This window comes from Amblyraja radiata, chromosome 18 (assembly GCF_010909765.2).
Source record: "Amblyraja radiata isolate CabotCenter1 chromosome 18, sAmbRad1.1.pri, whole genome shotgun sequence".
NCBI classification, from domain to species: Eukaryota; Metazoa; Chordata; class Chondrichthyes; order Rajiformes; family Rajidae; genus Amblyraja; species Amblyraja radiata.
In genome coordinates this window covers 38,959,786-38,985,438 of record NC_045973.1, presented here as the reverse complement: position 1 = coordinate 38,985,438, position 25,653 = coordinate 38,959,786, and the positions used below count along the sequence as shown (strand labels likewise).

The 25,653-nt window shown below is 44.4% G+C and overlaps 2 protein-coding genes across 7 annotated transcripts in view; one reads left to right on the top strand and one right to left on the bottom strand.

Annotated features, from left to right (window-relative positions):
• LOC116983422 overlaps positions 1-25,653 on the bottom strand; it is a 96,609-nt gene that overhangs the window by 45,357 nt on the left and 25,599 nt on the right. The window lies entirely within an intron of this gene.
• fbxw12 (F-box and WD repeat domain containing 12) overlaps positions 1-25,653 on the top strand; it is a 67,450-nt gene that overhangs the window by 40,679 nt on the left and 1,118 nt on the right. Inside the window, exons 2-9 of one of the 2 annotated variants that reach the window (XM_033037194.1) lie at positions 5,363-5,400; positions 8,657-8,820; positions 10,152-10,273; positions 12,237-12,446; positions 13,944-14,105; positions 23,147-23,360; positions 24,995-25,173; positions 25,261-25,391. In XM_033037194.1, coding sequence (XP_032893085.1) covers positions 5,363-5,400; positions 8,657-8,820; positions 10,152-10,273; positions 12,237-12,446; positions 13,944-14,105; positions 23,147-23,360; positions 24,995-25,173; positions 25,261-25,391 — 1,220 coding nt within the window. The remainder of the gene's footprint in view (positions 1-5,362; positions 5,401-8,656; positions 8,821-10,151; positions 10,274-12,236; positions 12,447-13,943; positions 14,106-23,146; positions 23,361-24,994; positions 25,174-25,260; positions 25,392-25,653) is intronic. The other variant, XM_033037195.1, reaches the window with a different exon arrangement.

Genomic DNA, 25,653 nt, shown 5'->3' with positions numbered 1-25,653 from the left:
GGAGTAACACAGTGCCCGCTCCCTGGATTAACAGTGCCCGCTCCGTGGAGTAACACAGTGCCGACTCCCTGGAGTAACACAGTGCCCGCTCCCTAGAGTAACACAGTGCCAGCTCACTGCGGTATCACAACAGTGCCCGCTCCCTGGAGTAACAGTGCCCGCTCCCTGGAGTAACACAGTGCCCGCTCCCTGGAGTAACACAGTGCCCGCTCCCTGGATTAACACAGTGCCTGCTTCTTGGGTAACGATGCCTGCTCCCTGGGGTAACACAGTCCCCACTCCCTGGGGTAATGATGCCCGCTCCCTGGAGTAACACAGTGCCAGCTCACTGCGGTAACACAACACAGTGCCCACTCCGTGGGGTAACACAGCACTGCAAGAGGCGCTTCGGCCCAACTTCGTCATGCTATTCAGGTTTCCTGTTTGGGTCGGCACGTGCTCGAGCAAAACAAAGTATTAGAAAACAGAATAAGTTGCCTACAAGTGCTAGAACACTTCTCTCTGACACGGTTCCATTTGGTGGCTGAAGACAGACTTCTCAATTGGGTAGCGGGTTAACTGAGAGGATGTCACCGTCTACATCTCACGTTTCCCTTATCCCTAACTAGTCTGAAGAAGGGACTCGACCCGAAACGTCATCCATTCCTTCTCTCCAGAGATGCTGCCTGTGCCACTAAGTTACTTCAGCTTTTTGTGTCTATCCAGGACATAGAGTAGGTTGCCTATTGTGTTGACAAGTGCTTGGGCAAAACACAGTTTTAGAAGGACAGCGGGTCAGGAAGCATCTGAGGAGGGAATGTACGGGCAACGTTTTGAGTTGGGACTCTTCTACAGACTGACTGGAGTGTGGAGAGAGGGGGGGGTGGGGGGGGAGAAGAAAACTGGAAAAGAGAAGTGGGAGCAACACCAGCAGTTCTGCACTCAACCCCCCCCCCCCCCCCCCCCCCCCCCCACCCCCGCAAACAAGCAAGGAGTTCTCCTCGTCTTCACCTCTCACCCCACCAGTCTCTGCATCCTACACGTCATTCTCGGACATTTGTGCTAGGTATTACAAACGTCAAAACTATCATCTCCATGGATGTTGGATATTCTGTACTCACAGTGGTTAATTTCCGGTGAGATATCTGTAAATCCTTTGTATAGGAAAGTATCCTCACTATTTACATCATGCCTGGTATGGTAGAAATGCAAGAGGCTGCAGAGAATGATGGATTCAGTATGGTCCGTCATGGGCACAGTTCTCCAAGTCATGAGACACTGCCTCAGGATGGTGGCATCCAGGTGGCGCCGAACGATGGCTGCCTCGCCAACGGCCTGTCTCGTCTTTTTCCTTCTTTGTTGTTTTTAGTTTGTTGTAATATATATGTGTTAGTGGACCTTTAGTTTTGTATTATGTGGTGGGTGGTGGAAACGGCTTTTTCCGGGTGGTATCTCCGTCTGCACTGCGGCTTAACATCGTGGAGCTGGCAGTCCCTTTACTGGGGATCGACCTTGGGAGCTCCAACCGCAGGAGCCTGCGGACTTAACATCGTGGAGCTCACGGTCCCTTGGTTCGGGACCGGCTTCAGGAGCTCCAAGCCGCAGGAGCTTCGGCCGTACTGATCTCGGGAGCTTCGATCGCCCCGACTGCGGATGGTTCGACTCCCCCGACCATGCGAGAAAAAGGAGGGAAGAAGATAACACCTTATTGCCTTCCATCACAGTGCGCTGTGGTTGATGTTATGTTGTGTGTTTTGTTGCTTTCTCTTGGTATAACTGAAAATGGCAAATCAAATACTTTGTATGTTCTTACATACTTGGCTAATAAATTTCCTTGTTATAATCTATCATGAAGGATACCCACCATCTGGGCCATGTCCTCTTTCTCTGCTGCTGTTGGACAGGAGGTACGGAACCCTGAATCCCATTATTTAATTTCTAGCGTAGCCTCATCTTTCCCATGAACATCCAGTCCCTTTACACCTCTGTCCCCCACCAGGAAGGAGGTCTCAAGGACCTCCGGTTCTTCCATGAACAGAGACCTCTACTGACACTCTACACTTCAATTACCCTCTACTAACACTCCTCCACGTGGCAGAACCTATCATCACTCTCAACTTCTTCGACTCCTCACATTCTCCTAGTTAAAGGTGTAGCTTTGAGCATTCACATGGGCCACAGCTTTGCCTGTCTTTTTGTTGCTTATGTCGAACAGTCCCTATTCCAAACGTTCACTGGCACCAATCCCCAACTCTTTCTCCACTACGTCAACAACTGCATTGGGGCTGCCTCCTGTACCTGTGCAGAACTAGTCGATTTCATTAATTTTGCCACTAATTTCCACCCTGCCTCAAATTCACTTTGGCTATCTCTGATACTTCCTCCCCTCCCCCTTTATTAATCTTTATTTCCTTCACAGCGGACAGACTAATGACTGATGTCTACTACAACATCTACTGACACCCACAGTTATCAGGAATATATTTCCTGCCATCCTGCCCTTTTCCATAGTCTGAATTGCTCCCATGATGAGACTTTCCACTCTAGGAAATCTTAAATGTCCTAGTTTTTTAGTAAACATGGTTTCTTCCCCTGCTGTCATAGATAGATCCCTCACCCGCGCCTCCACTGAGCCCCGCAGCTCTGCTATTGCTCTCCCTACACTCCAGACGGAAGAAGGATAGAGTTCGTCTGTCCCTCACCTTTCACCACACCAGTCTCTGCATCATCCTCTGGCATTTCCGTCACCTCCAACGTGGTACCTCCACCAGTCACATCATCCCATCCTCGCCCCCTTCGCCCTTCGCTGAGACTGCTCCCTCCACAACTTGGTTCACTCATCCCTTCCCATATAAACTACCCGCTCCCCAGATACTTTTCCGTGTAACCACAGAAGATGTAACAACTGTCTCTATACCTCCTCCCTTGCCTCCATCCAGGGACACCAGCAGTCCTTCCAAGTGAGATAGAGGCTCATGTGCTCTTCCTCTAACCTCATCTACTGCATCCCGATGTGGCCTCCTGTACGTTGGTGAGACCAAGCATAAATTTGGCGGGTTTTTCACCGAATACTGGTGCTTGCTCCTTGAAGGCCTACTGAATCTCCTGGCTGCTAACCATTTTAAGTCCATTTCACATTCCCATGCTGTCCATTCTGTGCCGAGCCTCCTCCATTGCCAAAGTGTTTTTTTGTAAACCAGCATCTGCAGTTCCTTATTTCTACATTCCGAATCCCACATCACAAATTTTGGGAAGTTGCATTCCTACAACTATCAGATTATGGAACCTACCTGCTCAACCTAATCTTACTCTGACAATGGAACACAATGGACCATCAGTACTGCAATTCACTTGCACATCCTCCAACTTCATCTACTGTAATTCACTTGCATCTCTTTCAACCTCATCCACTGGAAAGGCACTTGCATCTCTTCCAACCTTATCTACTGTATCTACTTCAAGATGTGGACTCTTATACATCGGCGAGACCAAACGCAGACTGGACGTTCGTTTCGCTGAACACCTTTGCTCAGTCCGCCTGGGCCTATCTGATCTCCCGGTTGCCAAACACTTTAATTCCCCTTCCCATTCCCACAATGACCTTTCTGTCCTTGGCCTCCTCCATTGTCAGAATGAGGTTAAAAGCAAATTGGAGGAACAGCACTTCATATTTTGCTTGGGCAGCTTACAACCCCGTGGTATGAGCATTGATTTATCTAACTCATGCATTCCCTCTCACTCCATTCCTCCCCCAACTGTCGCACCAGCTTCTCATTCTCGCCTAGCAAACAGCTAACAATGGTATGTTTCCTTTATCATTGTTCCTTTGGAGGGAATTGGGAGGAAGCCAAAGCACTCGGAGGAAACACATAGTCACAGAAAGGACGTGCAAACCACATAGAAAGCAAGGCCAGGATTGAACCCGGGTGTCAGATAGTGTGAGACTGCAGTTCTATCGGATGTGCCATGGAGTAGCCCTTGATTTTGATCCTGAATTTAATGATGATAAGTGTGATGTGATACATTTTGGGAGGGCAAACGAAGATTGCTGACGAACAAATTTAATTTGGGGTACAAGATCACTGGAGGGTGTGCAGAGGAGATTCACCAGGATGTTGCCTGGATTGGACTATTTCATTTATGACGAGAGATTGGACAGGCAATTTTGTTATACAAGCTTTTCTTTTCACTATAATAGAATTTATGCGTAATTTACAGATAATCTTATAATTTATGTTTTTGTGTGGTATGAGTCTATGTATCTGAGATGCTGTTGCAAGCAAGATTTTCATTGTACCTGCCCTTCATCGTACATGCATATGACAAACTCAACTTAGATTCAACCCCGAGCAGCTATTTCTGAATGAGTGAGACCAATATACAATGCCCTCCATAATGTTTGCGACAAAGACGCATCATTTATTTATTTGCCTCTTTACGCCACAATTTGAGATTTGTAATAGAAAAAAATCAAATGTGGTTAAAATGCACATTGTCAGATTTTAATAAAGGCCATTTTCATACAATTTGGTTTCACCATGGAGAAATTTAGCAGTGTTTATACATAGTCCTTCCATTTCAGGGCACCATAATATTTTGGACATAGCAATGTCATGTAAATGAAAGTAGTCATGTTTAGTATTTTGTTGCATATCCTTTGCATGCAATGACTGCTTGAAGTCTGCGATTCATGGACATCACCAGTTGCTGAATGTCTTCTCTGATGATGCTCAAATGGGTTCAGATCGGGTGATTGACTTGGGCACTCGAGAATTTACCATTTTTTAGCTTTGAAAAACTCCTTTGTTGCTTTAGCAGTATGTTTGGGATCATTGTCTTGCTGTAGAATGAATCGCCGGCCAATGAGTTTTGACGCATTTGTTTGAACTTGAGCAGATAGGATGTGCCTATACACTTCATAATTCATTATGCTACTACCATCAGCAGTTGTATCATCAATGAAGATAAGTGAGCCAGTACATTCAGCAGCCATACATCTCCTGGAATACATTGCTTATGCAAGTTCCACACTGACCGATAAACTCCCAGGCCAACTCCTGGGAACAAGCAGGTACTGAATTTACCCATAGGTCAGAAAATACACAAAAATATGATAAACCTGATAAAATATCTCGATAGTATTGTATTCAATGGCCTCAAAAATACATAAGACTGAGAGGGAAGAGCAATTACTAAAAGTAGAGAGAGGAAATTAGTTCAGCCACGTTCATAGGAATGAACATTTGTGCTATGTCAGACGTCTAAATTTATAAATCTGGCATCGTAATCCCAGAACAGCCTTACAACCAATTGCAAATTCTGCACATTGTCACATTTGTCCCAAATCTCTCAGTAAATAATTCTTCATTTCTTGTATTTACAGGCTTGGAATGATGCTGCGGAAAGTAGCTGGCTGTGGAGGTGCGGATAAATAATTACTACGTTTTGCAAATAGCCATCTTTATGCTACCCGATGTCCCTTACTACTCGCTCTAGGGTATTAGATGCTCGCTGTAGGGCACCCTGTGCATTTAGTAGTTTTTACTGTCCTTTATTATTCACCATGACAACTTGTGGTTCTGACTATGACTTTCACAATACTGATTGCAACCTGCATTGTAGATACTGCACCATTTTGCTGCCAATGCACTATTTTCCACCCCTTCCCTTTGCTTCAGGAATGTTATGCCCTTTATTACTGCATGAATAGTGAGCTCTCGGCAATAATACGAGAAATCGCATTTGCCATTGTAGAGGCTGACCTTTAGATACCACAAACCCTTTATAAATCGATGCTTTTAAAGTGTAGTTGTTGTAATTCAGGAAACAGTCCACAAACAATTTGCTACTAGTTTCCATGGTGTTAGCCGAGTGGCAATGTTGGTCAGGGCTTTGAAGATAACTTTCCGATTTTACTTTATGTCCATTTGCCAGAGTAGACGTTGGTCTCTCCGAAGGCGGCTCTTCAGCAGAACAGTATTCCCTCAATGATGCACTGCAGTTCAGATTTTGGTGATGATTTTTTAGGGCGAGGTTTGTATATACATTGTGCCTTGCGGTGAGAGAGCTAACAATTGAGCTATGACTAACATACCATTATTATTGTTTGTATTGTGCGCCTGTTATATTTATAGAACATGGAGAACATAGAAGAGGAATAGTCCTTTCTGCCTACAATGTTTGTGCCAAATATCATGCCAAGTTCGCTGATCTCATTTGCCTGCACATCATCCGTATTCCTGTGTTTCCTGCACTTCCATGTGCCAATCTAAAAGCCTCTTAAACACCAATACCGTACCTGTCTCCTAGCAATGCATTCCAGACTCCCACCACCCTGTGTAAAAACATGCCCCGTGTGTCTTCATCAAACTTTTCCCCCCTTTCACCTCATAGCTATGCCCTCTAGTGTTGTACATTTCCACCCCGGGGGAAAGGGTGCGACTGTATACTCCATCTATGCCTCTTATAGTTAAATACTTCAATCAAGTCTGTCCTCAACCCCTGACGTTCCAGAGAAAATAATCCGTCTATCCAACCTTTCTCTGTAGCTGAAAACCTCTAATATAGGCAGCATTCTGGTAAACCTTTGCACCTTCTCTAAAGCTACCACATTTTTCATGTAATGGGGTGACCAGAACTGCAATGTTCCAAATGTGGCCTAACCAAAGTCCTATAGAGCTGCATCATGACCTCCTTACTCTTATATCCAATGCCCCTAGCAATGAAGGCAAGCTTACCATTTGCCTTCTTTATTGCCCTATCTACTTGTGCTGTCACCTTCAGTGAACAATGAACTAGGAGCAAATCAGCGCTGTTAAAGATCTTGCCATTAAATGTATACTTTCCCCTTGCGCTTGCTTGTGTTCAACTCAACCTGCCACTTCTACGCCCATTTTAACAGCTGACCTATATCTCGTTGTATCTTCTGATAGCCTTCTTCACTGTCTGCAACTCCTTCTGATTGGCCTTCTCTTCTATTTGCATTGTTGTAATTGAGGTTATCCTTCTCTGAGCAGCTGCAGTTTTGCCAGGTAATGGTCTGAATGAAAAAAATCTTAAGATGGGCACAGCTTATGTACCTGTAGAACAATAAGGAGATCAAACTTTAATTCTGATTCATGCAGCTCAGCTCCTGATTGTAAAAAGGCATTGTAGTGAAGTCCTAAAATGTAAATTCTAGTGTTCCCCCTCTATTGATCTCCTGAACATAGTTGTATTTTCTGCCAATTTTACATGAAGATTTCACTGACCTTTCCAAAACACTCCTTAGTTTTAATTAAATGATATATGGAGGTAAATTATGGAATAAAGCAGAAATATTAAGATTTTTACGGATGTGGAATTAATTGTTGAATTTCATTCCTTTTATTGTAAATTGAGCTATATTAAAAAAAAAAATCTTTTAGATGTCAGTATGCCTGGCAAGACCACCATTTATTGTTCTTCCTTATCGTTGCCATTGCAAAGACTATGGTGAGCTGCTTACTTTAACAGCTGTAGTAGAAATGCTCCTAGAATTGTGTTGCAGAGTGCCATGTTCTTGATACAGTTACAAAGGAAGGGTTATGCATGTTCAAAGTGCAGTGAGCAACTTGGGGATGTTGTAACAATTAGTCTGTTGTTTTTATTATTTTGACAGCTGTAACTTTGGAAAGCATTCCTGCGAATGCCTGAGAAAGTTATTGCAATACATCATGTGGATGGTACACACTGTACTGTTCACCGCTCACACACTATCAGAATGTTGGAATAAATGCCAATCAGTAGACTGCTTTATGTTGATTATTGCCAGCATCAAACAAGACGAGTGGAGTGCATTCTATGACACTCTGCTTTGTAAGTAGCAGCAACAGCGTGTTTTCATCAAATAACCAGCCTTAAGAAATCTTATGAGGAAAACATGCCATGGTTAATTCCCTGTGTTCATGCACATATTATAACAAATAAACTCACAAATATACAAAACCATTGTGAAAGAAATAAACTCAGGGCATCAAAAAACAACAAAAGCTTTATTTTTAGAATTAAAGTAAGCATAACAGAAATCTTTGAGGGACTGAGCTGTACAGGCGAGTGCCGCGACATCGAGAGGAATAGTTCGGGTACATGCGCACAGTCTCTTACCCAGAGTTGGTGAATCGAGAACCAGAGGATATAGGTTTAAGGTGAAGGGGATAAGATTTAATAGGAATCTGATGGTTACCTTTTTCACACAAAGTGTGGTGGGTGTATGGAACAAGCTGCCAGAGGAGGTAGTTGTGGCAAGGACTATCTAGACGTTTAAGAAACAGGCAGGTGCATGGATAGGACAGGTTTCAAGGGATATGGGCCAAAAACGGGCAGGTGGGACTTGAGTAGCTGGGACATGTTGGCTGGTATGAGCAAGTTGGGCTGAAGGGCCTGTTTCCGCACTGTTATTCGAAGAACATAGTTACGTAAATAATTACTTTAAAAAATTGAGATCTGAAATTAAATTCACTTGGAATTTATGTGGGGGGAAAAAAGTAAATAAAATAATATTCTTTCCTTTCAGCTCGTACTTCTTGACATCTATAGGTGATATTTCTTTGTCATGGAAAATTTACTGTTGTCTAGGAGTACACCCCACTCCCCACAAATAGTGATGTAGGAGTTGTATTTACTAATGTTTTATGTTTTTCCATGTTTAAATGCACAGAAAACTATGTCTGGTGCGATGGATCTTCTGCAGTCTCTCCAACGTGGAAGATGGGATAAATTCCTGGAAGAAGTATTACATTCATCGTTCCAAAATAGAGCAGCACATGGCATCAGGATGTGGGGGAGCTGATTACACATGCACAACCTTCAGAGGCCACCGTGGTAAATGTCAAACACTTTAGTTTGGTGTTATAAGTCACCATTTTTAAGTTTCTGTTTTTAGAGGATAGAATTTTTCACAGCAAGAGTGTAGGCAGGAATGTGAATCCAGCTGTCTACTTAAACACTAAACATTCAAAACACATAATGCAAGAAAATTAGTGGGGTTAGTTTTACAAATTGGTTCAGGCAATTCTGTCAACAATGTCATTAACAAAGTGGAAAATAATGAATGGATGGTTTTGTAGCTAAACACACAGGATGACAGCATGTGAATCTTGATATGAAATTAGTTTATTGTAGAAACAAGGAATTGCAGATGCCGGTTCACCAAGGAAAGACACAAAATGCTGGAGTAACTGAGTAGGTCAGGCAGCATCCCTGGAGAACATGGATAGGTGATGTTTTGGGTCTGGACCCTTCTTCAGATCTCGCCTGTTCATGTTCACCAAGGATGCTGCATGACCCGCTGAGTCAATCCAGCATTTTGTGTCTTTTCTAAAAGAATGTATTGTGATGTTTAGATATAATAAATGTTAACAGGTTAGCCTAGAATTCCTGTCTATCTTTCCCCTTACGAATTCCCGCAGATCTGTATTATTCACATAAAAATAGTACCACAGGTCATTCTCCCACTAAGAAGGAGTCTTTGACAGTTTTTCATTATTTACCAATAATAACATTTCCAGAGTTCACCTGTTTCTTTTCTGACTGCCGATCTCCTACTGAGTTACTCAGTTACTCAGCTCTTGAGTTACTGTCACTGCAGAAAATGCCCACAGTCCTATCTCCTATTCTCCATGTATCCCAGGGCCCTTCTCTGGACTTGGGCTCCAATCTCTTAATCTTTAGTCCTATCCCATTCTCAGGCTCCATTTCTCAACCTCTATTTCTCCACCACCCAAGTCGTACCAGCTTCAAAGTCGTCTTGCTGAGTCTCATTTTCTATACTTGTTTTCACCAAGCGCACAGCTAACAATGGGCTGTTGAATTGAAGAACATATGCTCTGCCACAGAATTCTCAGAATTCTCTGCCACAGAAGGTAGTTGAGGCCAGTTCATTGGCTATATTTAAGAGGGAGTTAGATGTGGCCCTTGTGGCTAAAGTGATCAGGGGGTATGGAGAGAAGGCAGGGATGGGATACTGAGTTGGATGATCAGCCATGATCATATCGAATGGCGGTGCAGGCTCGAAGGGCCGAATGGCCTACTCCTGCACCTATTTTCTATGTTTCTATGCTGTAAAGGAAAATCACTCAAAAGCTGTCTGTAAACTGCCACGTTTCTGCAAAGAAATGTTAGTCATGTCCTTCACTCTATTTTCATCTTTGAAGGTAGGATCACGGGATTGCAATACTGGAGTAATCCTGACAATCCGTTTGACACAATGAATGGGAAATCAGTGGTTTGTACAACATCTACTGATTGTACATTGCGTGCATGGAGCATTCAAGAGGTCAGTACACTCTATCAAAAATTCATTTCTTGTTACCAGTTACACTTAATTACCATTCTGGACATGTTCCCCGGAGTGATAGTATTTTTAGAATATCAAGACTGACGGCTACTCTGAGCTGGGAATCTGCCCTTCCCACTGCTGCGCTGTGAACTGTACCCTCTTTGTTTTGTTTCTGTGCGAATCTCTGTGCAACACTCGAAGCAAATGAATACCTCGTTGTGCACCTTGCTGTGGGGAGACTGCTTATGACGGGAGTTGGTTTGACACAGGTGAGCAGTATGCTACTCAACATTGTGAGGTGAGGTGGGACTCGGGCTTGAGGAAGGACATTATTGCTATTGAGAGAGTGCAGCGTAGGTTTACCAGGTTAATTCCCGGGATGGCAGGACTGTCACATGCTGAGAGAATGGAGCGGCTGGGCTTGTATACTCTGGAGTTTAGAAGGTTGAGAGAGGATCTTATTGAAACATATACAATTATTAAGGGTTTGGACACGCTAGAGGCAGGAAACATGTTCCCGATGTTGGGTGAGTCCAGAACCAGGGGCCACTGTTTAAGAATAAGGGGTAAGCCATTTAGAACAGAGATGAGGAAACACTTTTTCACACAGAGAGTTGTGAGTCTGTGGAATTCTCTGCTTCGGAGGGCGGTGGAGGCCGGTTCACTGGATACTTTCAAGAGAGAGCTCGATAGGGCTCTTAAAGATAGCGGAGTCAGGGGATATGGGGAGAAAGCAGGAACGGGGAACTGATTGGGGATGATCAGCCAGAATCACATTGAATGGTGGTGCTGGCTCGAAGGGCCAAATGGCCTACTCTCCTGTACCTATTGTCTATTGGCAGGCTACCTTCACATGATGGATGTGGTATATATAAAACCTGTTGCTTCTTTGACTGCACAGCCTTCTCCAGCCCTTTGAGCATGTTAAAATATTTAAATCTCTGGACTGAGAATCTTCAGCCAAACAGACTGTGGGAGGGGAAAACATCAGCCTCCATCATATTCAGCAGGTGGTGAGAGACTAGCATCAAAGTGGTCAGTCAATACATGGAGCAGGTGCTGTCAGTGCCAGACAGTGGCCCATGTGTGGAACTCTGAAGCCCAAATCACAGCACTGACTGGCTGACTGCTTTACACCAGCCCTAAAAAGCAACCACTCCACACTGACGTGTGGTCCACTGTTTGCGAAGAGATCACCAGACAAGGGGATGGTTTTGGCGAAACAATGTGCAACAGGAAGAGCAGAGATTTGCTGAAGGTTCCTGACATTCAGGTCCCTAGCACAGTGGTGGGATGGCAGGAATTTACACCAGGTTCTCAGCACAGTGTATAGCTCAAACAAATTACTTCTAAAATTATCGGGTGGAGGGGGGGTACGTATTTCTGAATGTTTGGTCTGGATGGCCAACAGCATGATAAAGAAGCGGAGCGCAGTAATCATTATAAAATACAAGTGTGCATTATAAAGGTACAAGATGAACTATCAAACATCTCTGTACCCTTTCCAGCTTGACAACATCTTTCCTATAACATGGTGCCTAGAACTGAACACAATACTCTAAATGGGCTTCATCAACACCTTATACAACTGCAACATGACCACCTCTACTTTACTCATTCTATATTTGTCTTTAACATAAACAGATCAAATGAGGTTAATATTCAAAGCCACTGAGAAAGATCAAAAAGTATGATACAATTGTGAACAAAGCTACGGTCACTTCATACTGGGAATTTCCACCAGGTTAACCTTTTAATTTTGTAAATCTCTGCTCCCTGAAGCATTTAGTATGAAATCCTCTACCAGAAAAGAAGAAGAAAACTGAAAAAGTGATTGTGTGATTAAACTAAACAGTTTTATCCTGTACATTCTTGAAATTGATGATTTTGTAATTTCAATATAAGACCTTTGGCTGGAGGATTTGTCTACATCATTTCATTGTGATCCTTTATTTCAAAGGGTAAACAAGTATGGTCAACACCAGTACAAGAAGAACCTTTGGTGAAATTATTAACCGTTCCACAACAAGGCCTTGTGATCACTGCAGACTCTAAGGGCAATATTAAAGCCTGGAATGGACGAACCGGAGAGGAATTGGCTGTTTTTGCAACTTCATGCACAGTTTGTAATTTGGTGGCGTACAATATGGACACCCAGCACTGCTTAATTGTATGTAGTTAATATATTTAATAATTTTAGTGTTCTGGAAGTATGTAATGCAGTTGTTAGTTGGTATAGTCAAAGATAAGAAAAGCTTCTATCAGATGCGAGGTTTACAATTTTTTAGGCACCAATTTTTTTGTGATGTTTCTTGAAATAAATTACCCTTAGTACTGCCATTCAATGTAACCATGGCTGATCATCCCCAATCAGAACCCCCTGTTCCTGCCTTCTCCCCATATCGCCTGATTCCGCTATCTTTAAGAGAGCTATCTAGTTCTCATTGTAAATTAATATAATTGAAGATGTGGAAGGACCACAAAATCAAGGGGCAGAAACTTAACAGGAAATACATGATTGCAAATATTAAATGATTCCCCACCATGCTGAGGAATTGAGACGCCTGCACATTTTGAGAATTTTATTTGACTTCTGTTCTGGTCGCACATTCTTGTGAATTCTAAGTATCTTAGATATATTTAATAGTATTGCAAAATATTTTGTAAAGTTTTGACCTTTTTATTGTCTTTAATGTTGTTATCTATTTTGTCAGATAGAACACATCTGAAGGGTGGGCTATGCTAAAGGCCAAATCTTTGATCCAAAAGTTAGAAATGTATTACTTACTAAGAGTATTTAAAATCTGCTTCACAAACACTATTTAGGATTGGAGTAATATTGGTAAAAATATTGGTTAAAAAATAAATATATTTATTCCACAATATATATATGATTCCACTACATATTCCACAACACAATGGCACAGTGGTAGAGTTGATACCTTACAGCACTTGCAGTACCAGAGACCCGGGTTCGATCCCAATAACGGGTGTGTCTATACGGAGTTTGTACGTTCTCCCCGTGACTGCGTGGATTTTCTCCAAGATCTTTGGTTTCCTCCCACAATTCAAAGACGTGCAGTTTGTAGGTTAATTGGCTTGGTATAAATGTAAACTGTCCCGAGTGTGTGTAGAATAGTGTTAGTATGCAGGGATTGCTCGTCGGTGCGGACTCGGTGGGCCGAAGGGCCTGTTTCCGCGCTGTATCTCTAATCTAAACTAAACAAAATATATAGCATTTCACTGTTGCAGTTTTAGAAAATTCCGGCATTGAAGCCTATTCCTCTTCTAATACCACAAAACAATGTTTTGGGGACATTAGTGTAATTTATGTCCATCACGATTGTTGTAAATCAAGAACATCTCTCCTTTCATCTCTGGTATTAATCGGAATATATTTTGAGAATTTTATTTCACTTCTGTTCTGGTCGCACATTCTTGTGAATTCTAAGTATCTTAGATATTATTTAAATAATTTCCGTATAACTGAGGAAATATACCAGAATAATTTAGTTGGTTAAATTCAATGCTTATACCATAATAAATACAGCAAACTTTTAATTTCAAATTTGCATTTGGCAGATTAATCATATGATGTTCATCTAAAATTAGATTGAATGAAATTTGCAAATATTGATGTTGTGTTCAATATTTTTATTCATTGCAGGTTGGAACTGGGGAAGGAACGCTTATCACTTTAACCATACCTCATCTTAACCAGATCTCTCGCTTGTCACTGATTGATGTGAACCCAGTGGATTTTTTACTGCTATCACCAGATCATAAATATGCCATCGCTGGTTCAAAAAGTAATGAAATCCCCACTAAGGTAAACAATTGCTCCACAACCTTTTAGATTTCTCTATCCATATACAATGATGTAATATTAAATATAAAGCTACTGTGAAATGTGCAGCATTCTGAAGCCATTGCATTATACTTCTGCACACAATGGTCTACAGCAATCTGCAATCTATTTGACTGAGGAGATAGTGAAAATTAGATTTGAAGTGAGAGAAATGCTGATGTTACTTGCCCTCTTCTAATATCAATTTAGATAATATATGACTATGAATGTGTATCTGGAACATTATAGCATTCATATATGATTCTCGGCTCTATATTAGACTCTATAGACAAAATCAGCAATTGAATTTTAACAATCTTAACAGATTAATATAATTTAAAAAAACTACAGGTGATAGAAATATGGGGAAAAAATACTCTGAGCTCTGAGGGTAGAAACAGAATTCATGTTTCAGCTTGGTGACCTTTCATCAACATAATTCCTGTTTATTCTGGGGCTGATGCGCAGCTCAAAGCTTGGTGTGGGAGAAATAAATCCCAGTACAGGGGATAGACACAAAAAGCTGGAGTAACTCAACGTGTCAGACAGCATCTCTGGAGACAAGGAATATGTGACGTTTCGGATCGAGACCTTTCTTTAAACTGAGAGTCAGGGAAAAGGGAAACGAGAGATATAGACAGTGATGTAGAGAGATACAGAACAAATGAATGAACGATATGCAAAAAAAGTATCAACGATAAAGGAAACAGGCCATTGTTAGTTGTGGGATAGGTGAAAATTAGTACAATGGGGTCATTGGCACCAGTATTGGAGAAGGAGAGTGGTTCCATTGGAATAGGCATTACCTTGACTATGCTGGGACCAGTGTCTCGGTGAATCACAGAAATATGGTTGTAGATAGGGCTTTAAACTATCTTGGAGGGGGAGGGCTCTAAGAATGGAAACTTAAATAATTCAAGAGGAATTGAAAACTAGCACAGAATAGAGAGGGGAAAACTGAAACTCAGTGATGGGCCTAGGCAGACGATGGAAACAAAAAGGCAAAAATACAAATCCAGAGTCGTGGAAAGACTGCAAACAAAATCAAAAAATAATATCCTTTATTTCAATGCACATAGCATTTGCAACAAGATAGATGAGTTGATAGCACTGATAGTAACATATGAGTATTATGTAATAGCTAATACAGAAACTTGGTGGCACGCTGGCCAGGACTGGGTGCTCAATATTTCAGGTTACACACTGTTCTAAAAGTATATAAAGGGAAAAGAAGGTAGGGTGGAAGTGACGTTAATCAAGAAAGTGCCAAAGCAGTTCTGAGTTAGTGTGGAATTAGTTTGGATTGAAATGAACAGTAGCGGTCTCTCGTGGAAGTCGTCTGCAGCTCCCCAAAATGTGGCCTCTCAATAGGTCGGAGCATAAAGGGGCAAATGTCAGGGGCAGACAAAATGCTGGAGAAACTCAGCGGGTGAGGCAGCATCTATGAAGCGAAGGAAATAGGCGACGTTTCGGGCCGAAACCCTTCTTGTCGGGGCATGTGTGAAGACAATTGCCATTATCATGGAAGATTTTTATCTACGTATTGATTGGACGGATGGAACTGGCAAGGGCAACATAGACGATGATAGTGGAATGCATCAGTGATTGCTTTTTAGAACAGTACATTGCAGAGTCTACCCAGGAATGGGCTGTTCTAGATATGGTCTTATGTAAGGGAAGATTAAAGATCACCTCAGGGGTAATGTCCACTATATATTCCAAATTAAGTGAGAGGATGATCCATAACCAGTAAGGGTGGCACACTGGTATAGTTGCTGCCTCACAGCGGCAGAGAGCTGGGTTTGATTCCGACTACGGGTGCTGTCTGTACTGAGTTTGTACGTTCTCCCCGTGACCTTGTGGGTTTTCTCCGAGATCTTCGCTTTCCTCCCACACTCCAAAGACGTACAATTTTGTGGGATAATTGGCTAGGTATAAATGTAAATTGTCCCTAGTCACTTTAGGACAGTGTCAATGTGCGGGGATCGCTGGTCGGATTAGTCTTGGTGGGCCGAAGGGCCTGTTTCCGTGCTGTATCTCTAAACCAAACTGAACTAAACCAGTGTCTTCAATTTAAATAGAGGTAATCGTAGGAGTCTGATGGAGGAACTGTCCAAAGTGGGTAAACAAGCTGAGAGACAGGTCAGTAGAGGAATAGTCATAGATATTTAAACAACTGGCCTACAATGCTCAGCAAGAGTTTATCCCAATCAAAAAGCGGGATCTCAGGATAAAGAGGCACAAACTGTTAGTGAAGGAGGTAATGAAGGAGGGAATGGAATAACGTTAAATTGAAAATTAATGGGTATATAAAGCAGCAAGAGCTAGTGGTAGACTCAAGGACAATCAATAGCAGAAGATATAGAAGTTCATAATAAGGTGAAAAATTAGCTTTGAGAGAACTTGCATGTAAATAGAGAGGAAGAATTGGAAGGAAAAAGGCAGAGTGTGAGGAAAGACTGTTGGGTTGAATTGCACTTATTTTAATGCAAGAGGTCTGATAAACTCAGGCCGTGAATAAGGACTTGCGACTGGGATGTTGTAGCCATTACAGAGACGTGGTTAAGGGAAGGAAAGGCCTGGCAACTAAATGTTCCAGTGTATAGATGCTTCAGGAGAGATAGAAGTGGGGGTAAAAGAGGAGGAAATGTGGCTTTATTGATTAAGGAGGATGTCATGGCACTGGTCAGAGATGATATTATTGATGTTTAAGAAGGAACTGCAGATGCTGGAAAATCGAAGGTAGACAAAAATGCTGGAGAAACTCAGCAGGTGAGGCAGCATCTATGCAGCGAAGGAAATAGGTGACGTTTGGGGTCGAGACCCTTCTTCAGACTGATGTGAGGGTGGGGGGGGGGGAGAAGAAAGGAAGAGGTGGAGACAGTGGGCTGTGGGAGAGCTGGGAAGGGGGGGAGAAAGTAGGAGAAGTCAATGTTCTTACTGAAGATATTATTGATGGTTCACCCAGTGAGGCTATATAGGTGGAATTGAGAAATAAGAAAGGAATGATCACCTTGTTACTACTGGCTCCCAAATAGTCTATGAAAATTAGAAGGGCAAAGATTGCACCCAGCCTCAGGATGAATTAGGTTGTAGGGCATTTTAACTTTCCCAATATTGACTGGGAATGTCATCGTTTTTAGATGGGGCAGAATTGGTTAAATGTGTTCAGGAAAATGTCCTCCGGCAATGATAGAGGGTCCTACATGGGAAAGGGCAATGTTTGATCTTGACTTAGGAAATTGGGAGGGGCAAATGGATAAAGTATTCATGGATGAACCGTTTAGGACCAGCAATCACTGTTCTATTAATTTTAAGGTAATTCTGGATAGAGACAGGGTTGGCCCACGAGTTAAAATGCTAAATTGGAACAAGGCCAACCTTGAAGGTATTCTATTAAACAGGAATTCACTCAAGTTGATTGGAGCAGGATGAAAGGAAAGAAACGTACGGAAAGTGAGGTGTTTCTAAACGTGTGCTCACAAGAGCCAAGGATCTACATCATTCCTTTAAAGTGAAGAGCAAAGCAGGTGAGCGAAGGAAGCTTGGATGATGAATGAAGTTGTGGCTTTGGTCAGGAATAAGGAGGCAGCATGGGTGTGCTATATGCAGTTGGGATCAAGTGTATCCCTGGAGGAGTTTCAAGAACAAAGGAGCAAGCTAAAAAAGGAAATCAGGAGGGCAAAAAAGGACAGGAAATAGCTCACAGATAATATTAAGGAAAATTCCAAGAGATTTTATAAATATACTAGACCAAGTGCAGACCCGTTGGGTCTGTTTCCCCAACGCGCGTTTACGGGGGGGGGGGGGGGGCTGCGGCGTCACACTCACAATAACCACCCCCCAAACACACGGGAGGGGGGATGGGGAGACGGGGTGGGGAGAGGGGAGGGTGAGAAGAGGGGAGGGAGGGGAGAGGAGGAGGCAGAAATGGGAGAGATTTGGGAGTGAGAGGAGAGCGGGGTAGGGGGCGAGAGAGGGGGATGGGAAGGGGGAGGAGAGTGGGGAGTGGGAGGAGAGCAGGAAGGGGGGGAGAGGGGTAGGGGTGGGAGAGGGGTAGCGGGGAGTGGTGCAAGAGAGAGGGGAAGGGGTGGGGAGATGGGGGTGAAGAGGGGGGGGAGGGGAGGAGGAGAGTGGGGTGGGGGAGGGGATGAGAGAGGGGTGGGGAAGGGGGAGAGGGGTGGGGGAAGGGGAGACAGGGAGGAGGAGAGGAGGGGAAGAGTGTGGAGAGAGGGGGAGAGTGGTAGGGGGCGGGGGAAGAGTGGGAGGGGTAGGGGGAGAGAGGGGGAATAGTGGTGAGGGAGGGGGAGGATAAGAGTGTGGAAGAGGGGCAGAGGGGTAGGGGAGTGGTGGAAGAGGCAGAGATGGGTAGGGTGGAGAGGTGGGTGGGGGGCGGAGGAGGGAGAGGGGTAGGGAGAGGGGGGAAAGGGAGGAGGAGAGGGGTGCGGGAGGGGGTGAGAGGGTGGGGGATGGGGAAAGAGGGTGGGAGAGGGGTAGGGGGGAGAGAGGGGGAAGAGTGTGGAGGGAGGGGGAAGAGTGGGGAGGGGGAGAGGGGTAGGGGGGGTGGTGGAAGAGGGACAGAGGTAGGGGGTGGGGGGAGAGAAGGAAGGGGGGTGAGGGGAGAGAGGGAAGGAGGGTGGGGGGAGATAGGGAAGGGGGGTGGGGAGAGAGGGACATGGGTGGGAGCAGGAGGGGAGGAGAGGGAGAGGGGTGAGGAGAGAGTTGTGGAGGAGAGGAATGAGGGGGTGGGAGAGAGGGGGGGAAGAGTGTGGATGGAGAAGGGGTGGGGGAGAGAGGGATGGGGGTGAGAGGAGGAGGGGAGAAGAGGGAGAGAGGTGAGGAGAGGGGTGCGGGAGGGGGAGGAGAGAGGGGAGGGGGGAGGGAGAGGGGGGTGGGGAGGGAGGGAGAAGGGGGATAAGGGAGAGTGGGATGGGGGTGAGGTAAGGGGGAGAGAAGTGGAAGAGTGGGGAGGGAGGGGTAAGGGGAGTGTTGGAAGAGGGACAGGGGTAGGGGGAACGGGGCGGGGGAAAGATGGAAGGGGGTGGGGTAGAGAGGGATGGGGTGGGAGGAGGAGGGGGAGAAGAGGGAGAGGGGTGAGGAGAGGGAAACATAGAAACATAGAAAATAGGTGCAGGAGTAGGCCATTCGGCCCTTCGAGCCTGCACCGCCATTCAATATGATCATGGCTGATCATCCAACTCAGTATCCTGTACCTGCCTTCTCTCCATACCCCCTGATCCCTTTAGCCACAAGGGCCACATCTAACTCCCTCTTAAATATAGCCAATGAACTGGCCTCAACTACCTTCTGTGGCAGAGAGTTCCAGAGATTCACCACTCTGTGTGAAAAATGTTTTTCTCATCTCAGTCCTAAAAGATTTCCCCCTTATCCTTAAACTGTGACCACTTGTTCTGGACTTCCCCAACATCGGGAACAATCTTCCTGCATCTATCCTGTCCAACCCCTTAAGAATTTTGTAAGTTTCTATAAGATCCCCCCTCAATCTTCTAAATTCTAGCGAGTACAAGCCGAGTCGATCCAGTCTTTCTTCATATGAAAGTCCTGACATCCCAGGAATCAGTCTGGTGAACCTTCTCTGTGCTCCCTCTATGGCAAGAATGTCTTTGCCAAGGGAGATGAAGAGGGGGAGGAGAGAGGGGTGGGGGAGGGGAAGAGAGAGGGGAAGGGGAGAGAGCTGTGGGGGAGGGAGATGGGGGTAGGGGAGAGGGGAAAGAGTGTGGAGGGAGGGGGGAGAGTGGGGAGGGAGAAGGGGGGTGGGAGGAGAGGGGTGGGGGAGGGAGGAGGGAGGGATGGGGGTAACGGGAGGAGAGTGTGGTGGGGGATGGGTGGAGGAGGGAGCATGGGGGGAGGGAAGATTGTTGAGGGAGGGGGTGGGGGAGGAGAGTGGGAAAGATGTGGGGAGGGAGGAGGCGAGACGTGGAAGAGTGGGGAGGGAGGGAGGGGGAGAGGGGTAGGGGGGGTTCTTCTTGGATGGCAGAGGGACAGAGGCGAAGGGGTGCGGAGGGAGAGGGAGGAGGGGGAGAGAGGTGGGGAGGGACAGAGAGGGGTGGGTAAGGGGAGAGGTGGAAGTGGGGAAGGAGGGTTAGGGGGAGTGGTGGAAGAGGGACAGAGGGGTAGGGGGAAAGAGGGAAGGGGGTGGGGTAGGGAGGAAGGGGGGTGGGGAGGGGGGATGGGGTGGGGTGAGGAGAGGGAGATAGAGGGGGAGGAGAGGGGTGGGGGTGGGGGGAGAGAGGTGTGGGGGAGAGGGGAGGGAGGCGAGGAGGGAGATGGGGTAGGGGGAAGAGTGTGGACGGAGGGGGAAGAAGGGGGTGGGGGAGAGAGGGAAGGGGGTGGGGGAGGGAAGGGGGAAGAGAGGGATGGGGGTGGGAGGAGGAGGGGGAGTAGAGGGAGAGGGGTGAGGAGAGGGAGAGGGGTGAGGAGAGGGAGATGGAGAGGGGGAGAGAGGGATGGGGAGGGGGAGAGAGGTGTGGGGGAGGGATGGGTTAGGGGAGGGAGGGGGAGAGGGGTGGGGGAAGAGAGGGGAAATAGTGGGGAGGGAGAGTGGAAGGGGGAGGGGTAGGGACAATCCATCTGTTCCCCATTCCCTTTCACCCCCAATCCTCTTTCTCTATTCCCACACATGTGATGACGCGCTTCGACACAGGTTGCGGGGGTGGGGGGGGAGGGGCTGATGACGGCAGATCTGTAAACGTATATGTGGATTTCAGCAAGGCATTTAACAAGGTTCCGCATGGTAGGCTGCTCTGGAAGGTTAGATTATATGGGATCCAAGGAGAGCAAGCTAACTGGATAAAAAACTGGCTTCATGGAAGGAAGCAGAGGGTGATGGTGGACGGTTCACACTGGAGGCCTGTAACTAATGGTGTGCCCCAGGTTTCGGTGCTGGGCCCATTGCTGTTTGTAATTTATATCAATGGTTTGGATGAGAATGTACAAGGCATGATTAATAAGTTTGCAGATGATGCTAGAGTGAGTGGTTTTGTTGTGAAGATAGTTGTTAAAAATTGCTGCAGGATCTTGATCAGTTGCACAGGTGGGCTGAGGAATGGTTGATGGAGTTTAATAGTGCGAGATGGTGCATTTTGGGAAGTCAAACCAGGGCAGAACCTACACAGAGTGGCGGGGCTCTAGGGAGTGTCGTAGAGCAGAGGAATCTAGGAGTGCAGGTACATAGTTCCTTGAAAGTGGCGTTGCAAGTCAAGAAGGCTTTTGGCACATTGGCCTTCATCAGTCAGTGTATTGAGTATAGAAGTTGGGAGTCGTGCAAGCCATTTAGGGCATTGTGTTCAGTTTTGGTCACCCTATTATAAGAAAGATGTCGTTAAGGTGGAAAGAATGCAGAAAAGGTTTATGTTGCCTGGACCAGAGGGCCTGGGCTATAGGAAGCAGGCTAGGACTTTATTCGTTGAAGAACAGGATGAGGGGTGAGCAGTTCCAACAAACAGTTGAATGGCAAAAGGTTTTTTGGCTTTCTTGCAAAGGGGCTGGATATTTTTAAGGCAGATATTAACAGATTCTTGATTAGTAAGAGTGTCATGGGTTATGGGGAGAAGGCAGGTCAATGGGGTTGAGTGAGAGAGATAGATTAGCCATGATTAAATGGCAGAGTAGACTTGATGGGTGGAATGGTCAAATTCTGCTCCTGGAATTTATGGAGCTTAAAAATGGGGAGGTTTTGTTGCAATTGTACAGGGCATTGGTGCGATTTCTTACCTGGAATCGTGTGCAGTTTTATCTATAAAAAACAATAATAGAAGAGGTGGCTGAGGCAGGAACTATCCAAACATTTAAGAAGCAGTTTGACAGGTACATGGATAGGACAGGTATGGAGGGATATGGACACAACGCAGGCAGGTGGGACTCATGTAGCTGGGAAATGTTGGCCGGTGTGGGCAAGTTGGGCCGAAGGGCCTGTTTCCACACTGTATCACTCTATGACTCTATAGGAGGCAGTACAAAGAAGATTCACGCCATTCCTGAGATGAGGAGGTTCACGTAGCAACGGAGATTAAATATTCCTTGGAGTTCCAAAGGCCTTATTCATCATTATAAGATCCAAAGGGAGTTTGGCAGTGTGGATGCTGAGATGTTTTACTAGTGGGAGACTCTTGAAAAGGGGACGCGTCAATTAAAACTGAGGAACATAGCAATATCTTCATGTGGAATGTGGTGAATCTCTGGAATTCTCCGCCGCTGTGGGTGATGGAAGTTGGCTCATTATAAGTATTTAAAGTGGGGATGGATAAATATTTGATAGATCAAGGAATCAAGAGGTAGTAGGAAATGGCATAGAATAGGTGAAGCCAGCACAAACCAGCCGTGATCACACAAAACGGTGGGGTCGGCTTCAAGTGCCTGATGACCTGATTCCTTGTGCTTCAAATGCAAGATCCTGATTCCTTGTGTTCTCAGTAAATTTACTCCCAAGTTAACTGGAATGCAATCAAAGAACTTGACATAGAAAATTAATTATTTTTCTTTTTAAATCACTGGTCGATTTCATTGATGTACAGGAACATCACAACGCTTGTTGTACAGCTTTCTAATCTTTAGACATTGTATTGTAGTTTCTCATTTCCAGTTGGTCAGAGGGATTACCTGCAAATCAATTTTCATAAGTTCCCCTTGGTTCTCTCGAAATTTAGTTAAATTGGATCTCTGCCCTTGTGGAGAAGTTTTCAAACATTCTAAATCCAAACATAAATGAAGAAGAGTCTTGACCCGATATGTCACCCATTCCTTCTCTCCAAAGATGCTGCCAGTCCCGCTTACTCCAGAATTTTGTGTCTATCTTCGGTTTAAACCAGCATCTGCAGTTCCTTCCTAAACATAATAGGGTATTTTAAGGGAAATTATATATCATCAGAGGTTGCACATGGTTATTTTCCACACTGGGCACTGTGATGGATTAGGAGCCAGTTATATTCCATTAATCATGCAATGAAATATGGATTGTGTAATTGGAGGAACAAAGCCACTAAACCAAGTTGTGTTCCTTACAGGTATTGCGGACAGAATGTTTAATGGATGGTCTTGATGATGACAGACTGGCAACAGATTCCCTACAAATAAACAGTTGCTTCACAGCTTGCTGGTTACCTAAAGCATCATCCAGAGTGGTTACTATGACCAAAACCAATGCTGTGGGTTTTCAAAAAAGTATCATTACTTTTGATTTAATGTGTCAAACAAGAAAAAATAAAATAGAAATACAAGGTATTATTATTTTTTTATGGTATAAGATATGATTTTATTAGTACTCTTAATTTATTTTAAACTTACAGCTACTGTATGCATTGAATTTTGAATGATGGTCACTTTTGTTATTTTTATCATTGTGAACTTCTGTTTGTCTTTAGCCAAATTCAGTGAGTCACTTTACAAACGTGTTCAAATCAGTCAGTGATACAGTGTGGAAAGAGGCCCTTCGGCCCAACTTGCCCACACCAGCCAACAATGTCCCAGCTACACTAGCCCCACTTGTCTGCACTTGGTCCATATCCCTCCAAACCTGTCCTATCCATGTACCTGACTGTTTCTTAAACGATGGGATAGTCCCAGCCTCAACAACCTCCTCAGGCAGCTTGTTCCATTCACCCACCACCCTTTTTGTGATATCTATACATTGAGAACAATATTAGTCCCTTGGTTTGGCTGATTAGTGTAATTCAGCATTCCTTTGTGAAGTTTCATTCAAATTCGGATTTATTAGGATAAATTACCTCAAATGAGAGGTGATTGGTATACTGAATGAGCTTAAATGCCAATTCTAATAACATTTTAATTCCCTTTCCTAGCATATCGGTTAGTTTTGTTTATTTTATTGTCAAGTGTACCGAGGTAGTGAAAAGCTTTTGTTGTGTGCTATCCAGTCAGCAGAAAGACAATACATGATTACAATCGAGCCATTTACAGTGTATAGATACATGATAAGGCAATAACGTTTAGTGCAAGGTAAAGCCAGCAAAGTCAGATCAAGGATAGTCTGAGGGTCATCAAATAGGTTCAGCACTACTCTCTGGTTGTGGTAGAATGAGTTGGGAAGAAACTGTCCATGAATCTGGAGGTGTGCTTTTTCCACACTTCTTCACCTTTTGCCCGATATGAGAGGGGAGGAGTAGCCAAGGTGTGACATCCTCGATTATGCGGCTGGCCCTGCCGAGGCAGCGTGAGGTATAAATGGAGTCAATAGATTGATTTGAATTGATTCAAAAGTATGCATTTGGAAATTGAATGAACACACTATAGCAATCACTGGAACGGTTTAAGGACCGTGGCCATATATTCTGCCTTGCTCTTTTGTGGTTCATACTTAGAAATTGTAAGTATTAATGAGGTACAGGGTGAGGCCTATGTCCTTGGATTTAAGCTATTTATCATAACCAGTCTGATCTTACAGCTGTAAACGGGTGGCATGATGGCACAGGGGTAGTGTTGCTGCCTTACAGCGCCAGAGACCCGGGTTCGGTCCTGACTACAGGTGCTGTCTGTACAGAGTTTGTACGTTCTCCCGTCACCTGCATGGGTTTTCTCCGGGTGCTCCGGTTTCCTCCCACACTCCAAAGAGGTGCAGGTTTGGAGGTTAATTGGCGTGGTATAAATAGGATAGTGTGGGGATCGTTGAGCGATACGGATTTGGTGGGCCGAAGGGCCTGTTTCTGTGCTGTATCTCTAAACTAAATTCAAATTTCAACACAATTTATGATTTCATAAACCTGCCAAAACTGGCGAGTCCATCATTCAGTTATTTGCTCAGTGAATACATGGGTTATGACATTTTGACTGCTGTATCTTGAGGTGTAATAGAGTGCTAACTTTATCAATTATCATTTAACGTTAATTTTTGATAGGTAAACAGGTTGGAAATTTCACTTATGAAGATGCTGGCTGGAATGATATACTTCTGGAAGGCCATGGGATTAATACAATCATAATCGCACACAACACAGAAATGAAACTCTTTTCCATTGATGGGGTGCAGCTTGCAAGATATCATGAACATAAAAATACTATCAGTGGAATTTCTGTGGTATGTTAATTATCATCTAACAGACTACATAAAGTAGCAGTGTTACCTTTTAAACCATTTTCATATAATGTTCTTTGTCCTATAAAGGATCCTTTCCGTGTGGTTACTGCCTCAATGGATTTGTCTCTAAGAGTATATACATGGAAAAGACAGCCAAACAGATGTCTCAGTCTTGAAAGTAATTACCATTTGCTCGGGGGATCCCACATGAGATCCAGGTATGGTCTTACTTCCTAGTATTCCATGATACACCTTTACAGGCGACACCTTTAACATTGTGAAGTGTTGCGTGGGTTGGGGATATTGATGAGGAAAGGATGACAGAAAATATAATCCAGAACCAGATTTTGGGAGGCTTTGAATGATTAAGTCCATCTGCCTTGCTGCAGGAAATTAAACATTAACCCATTTTGTTTGAGGGATAGTAAAGGTTGGAGATGAACAGTCTCATGGAAATGCATTGAGATGGTCAGATTTAAA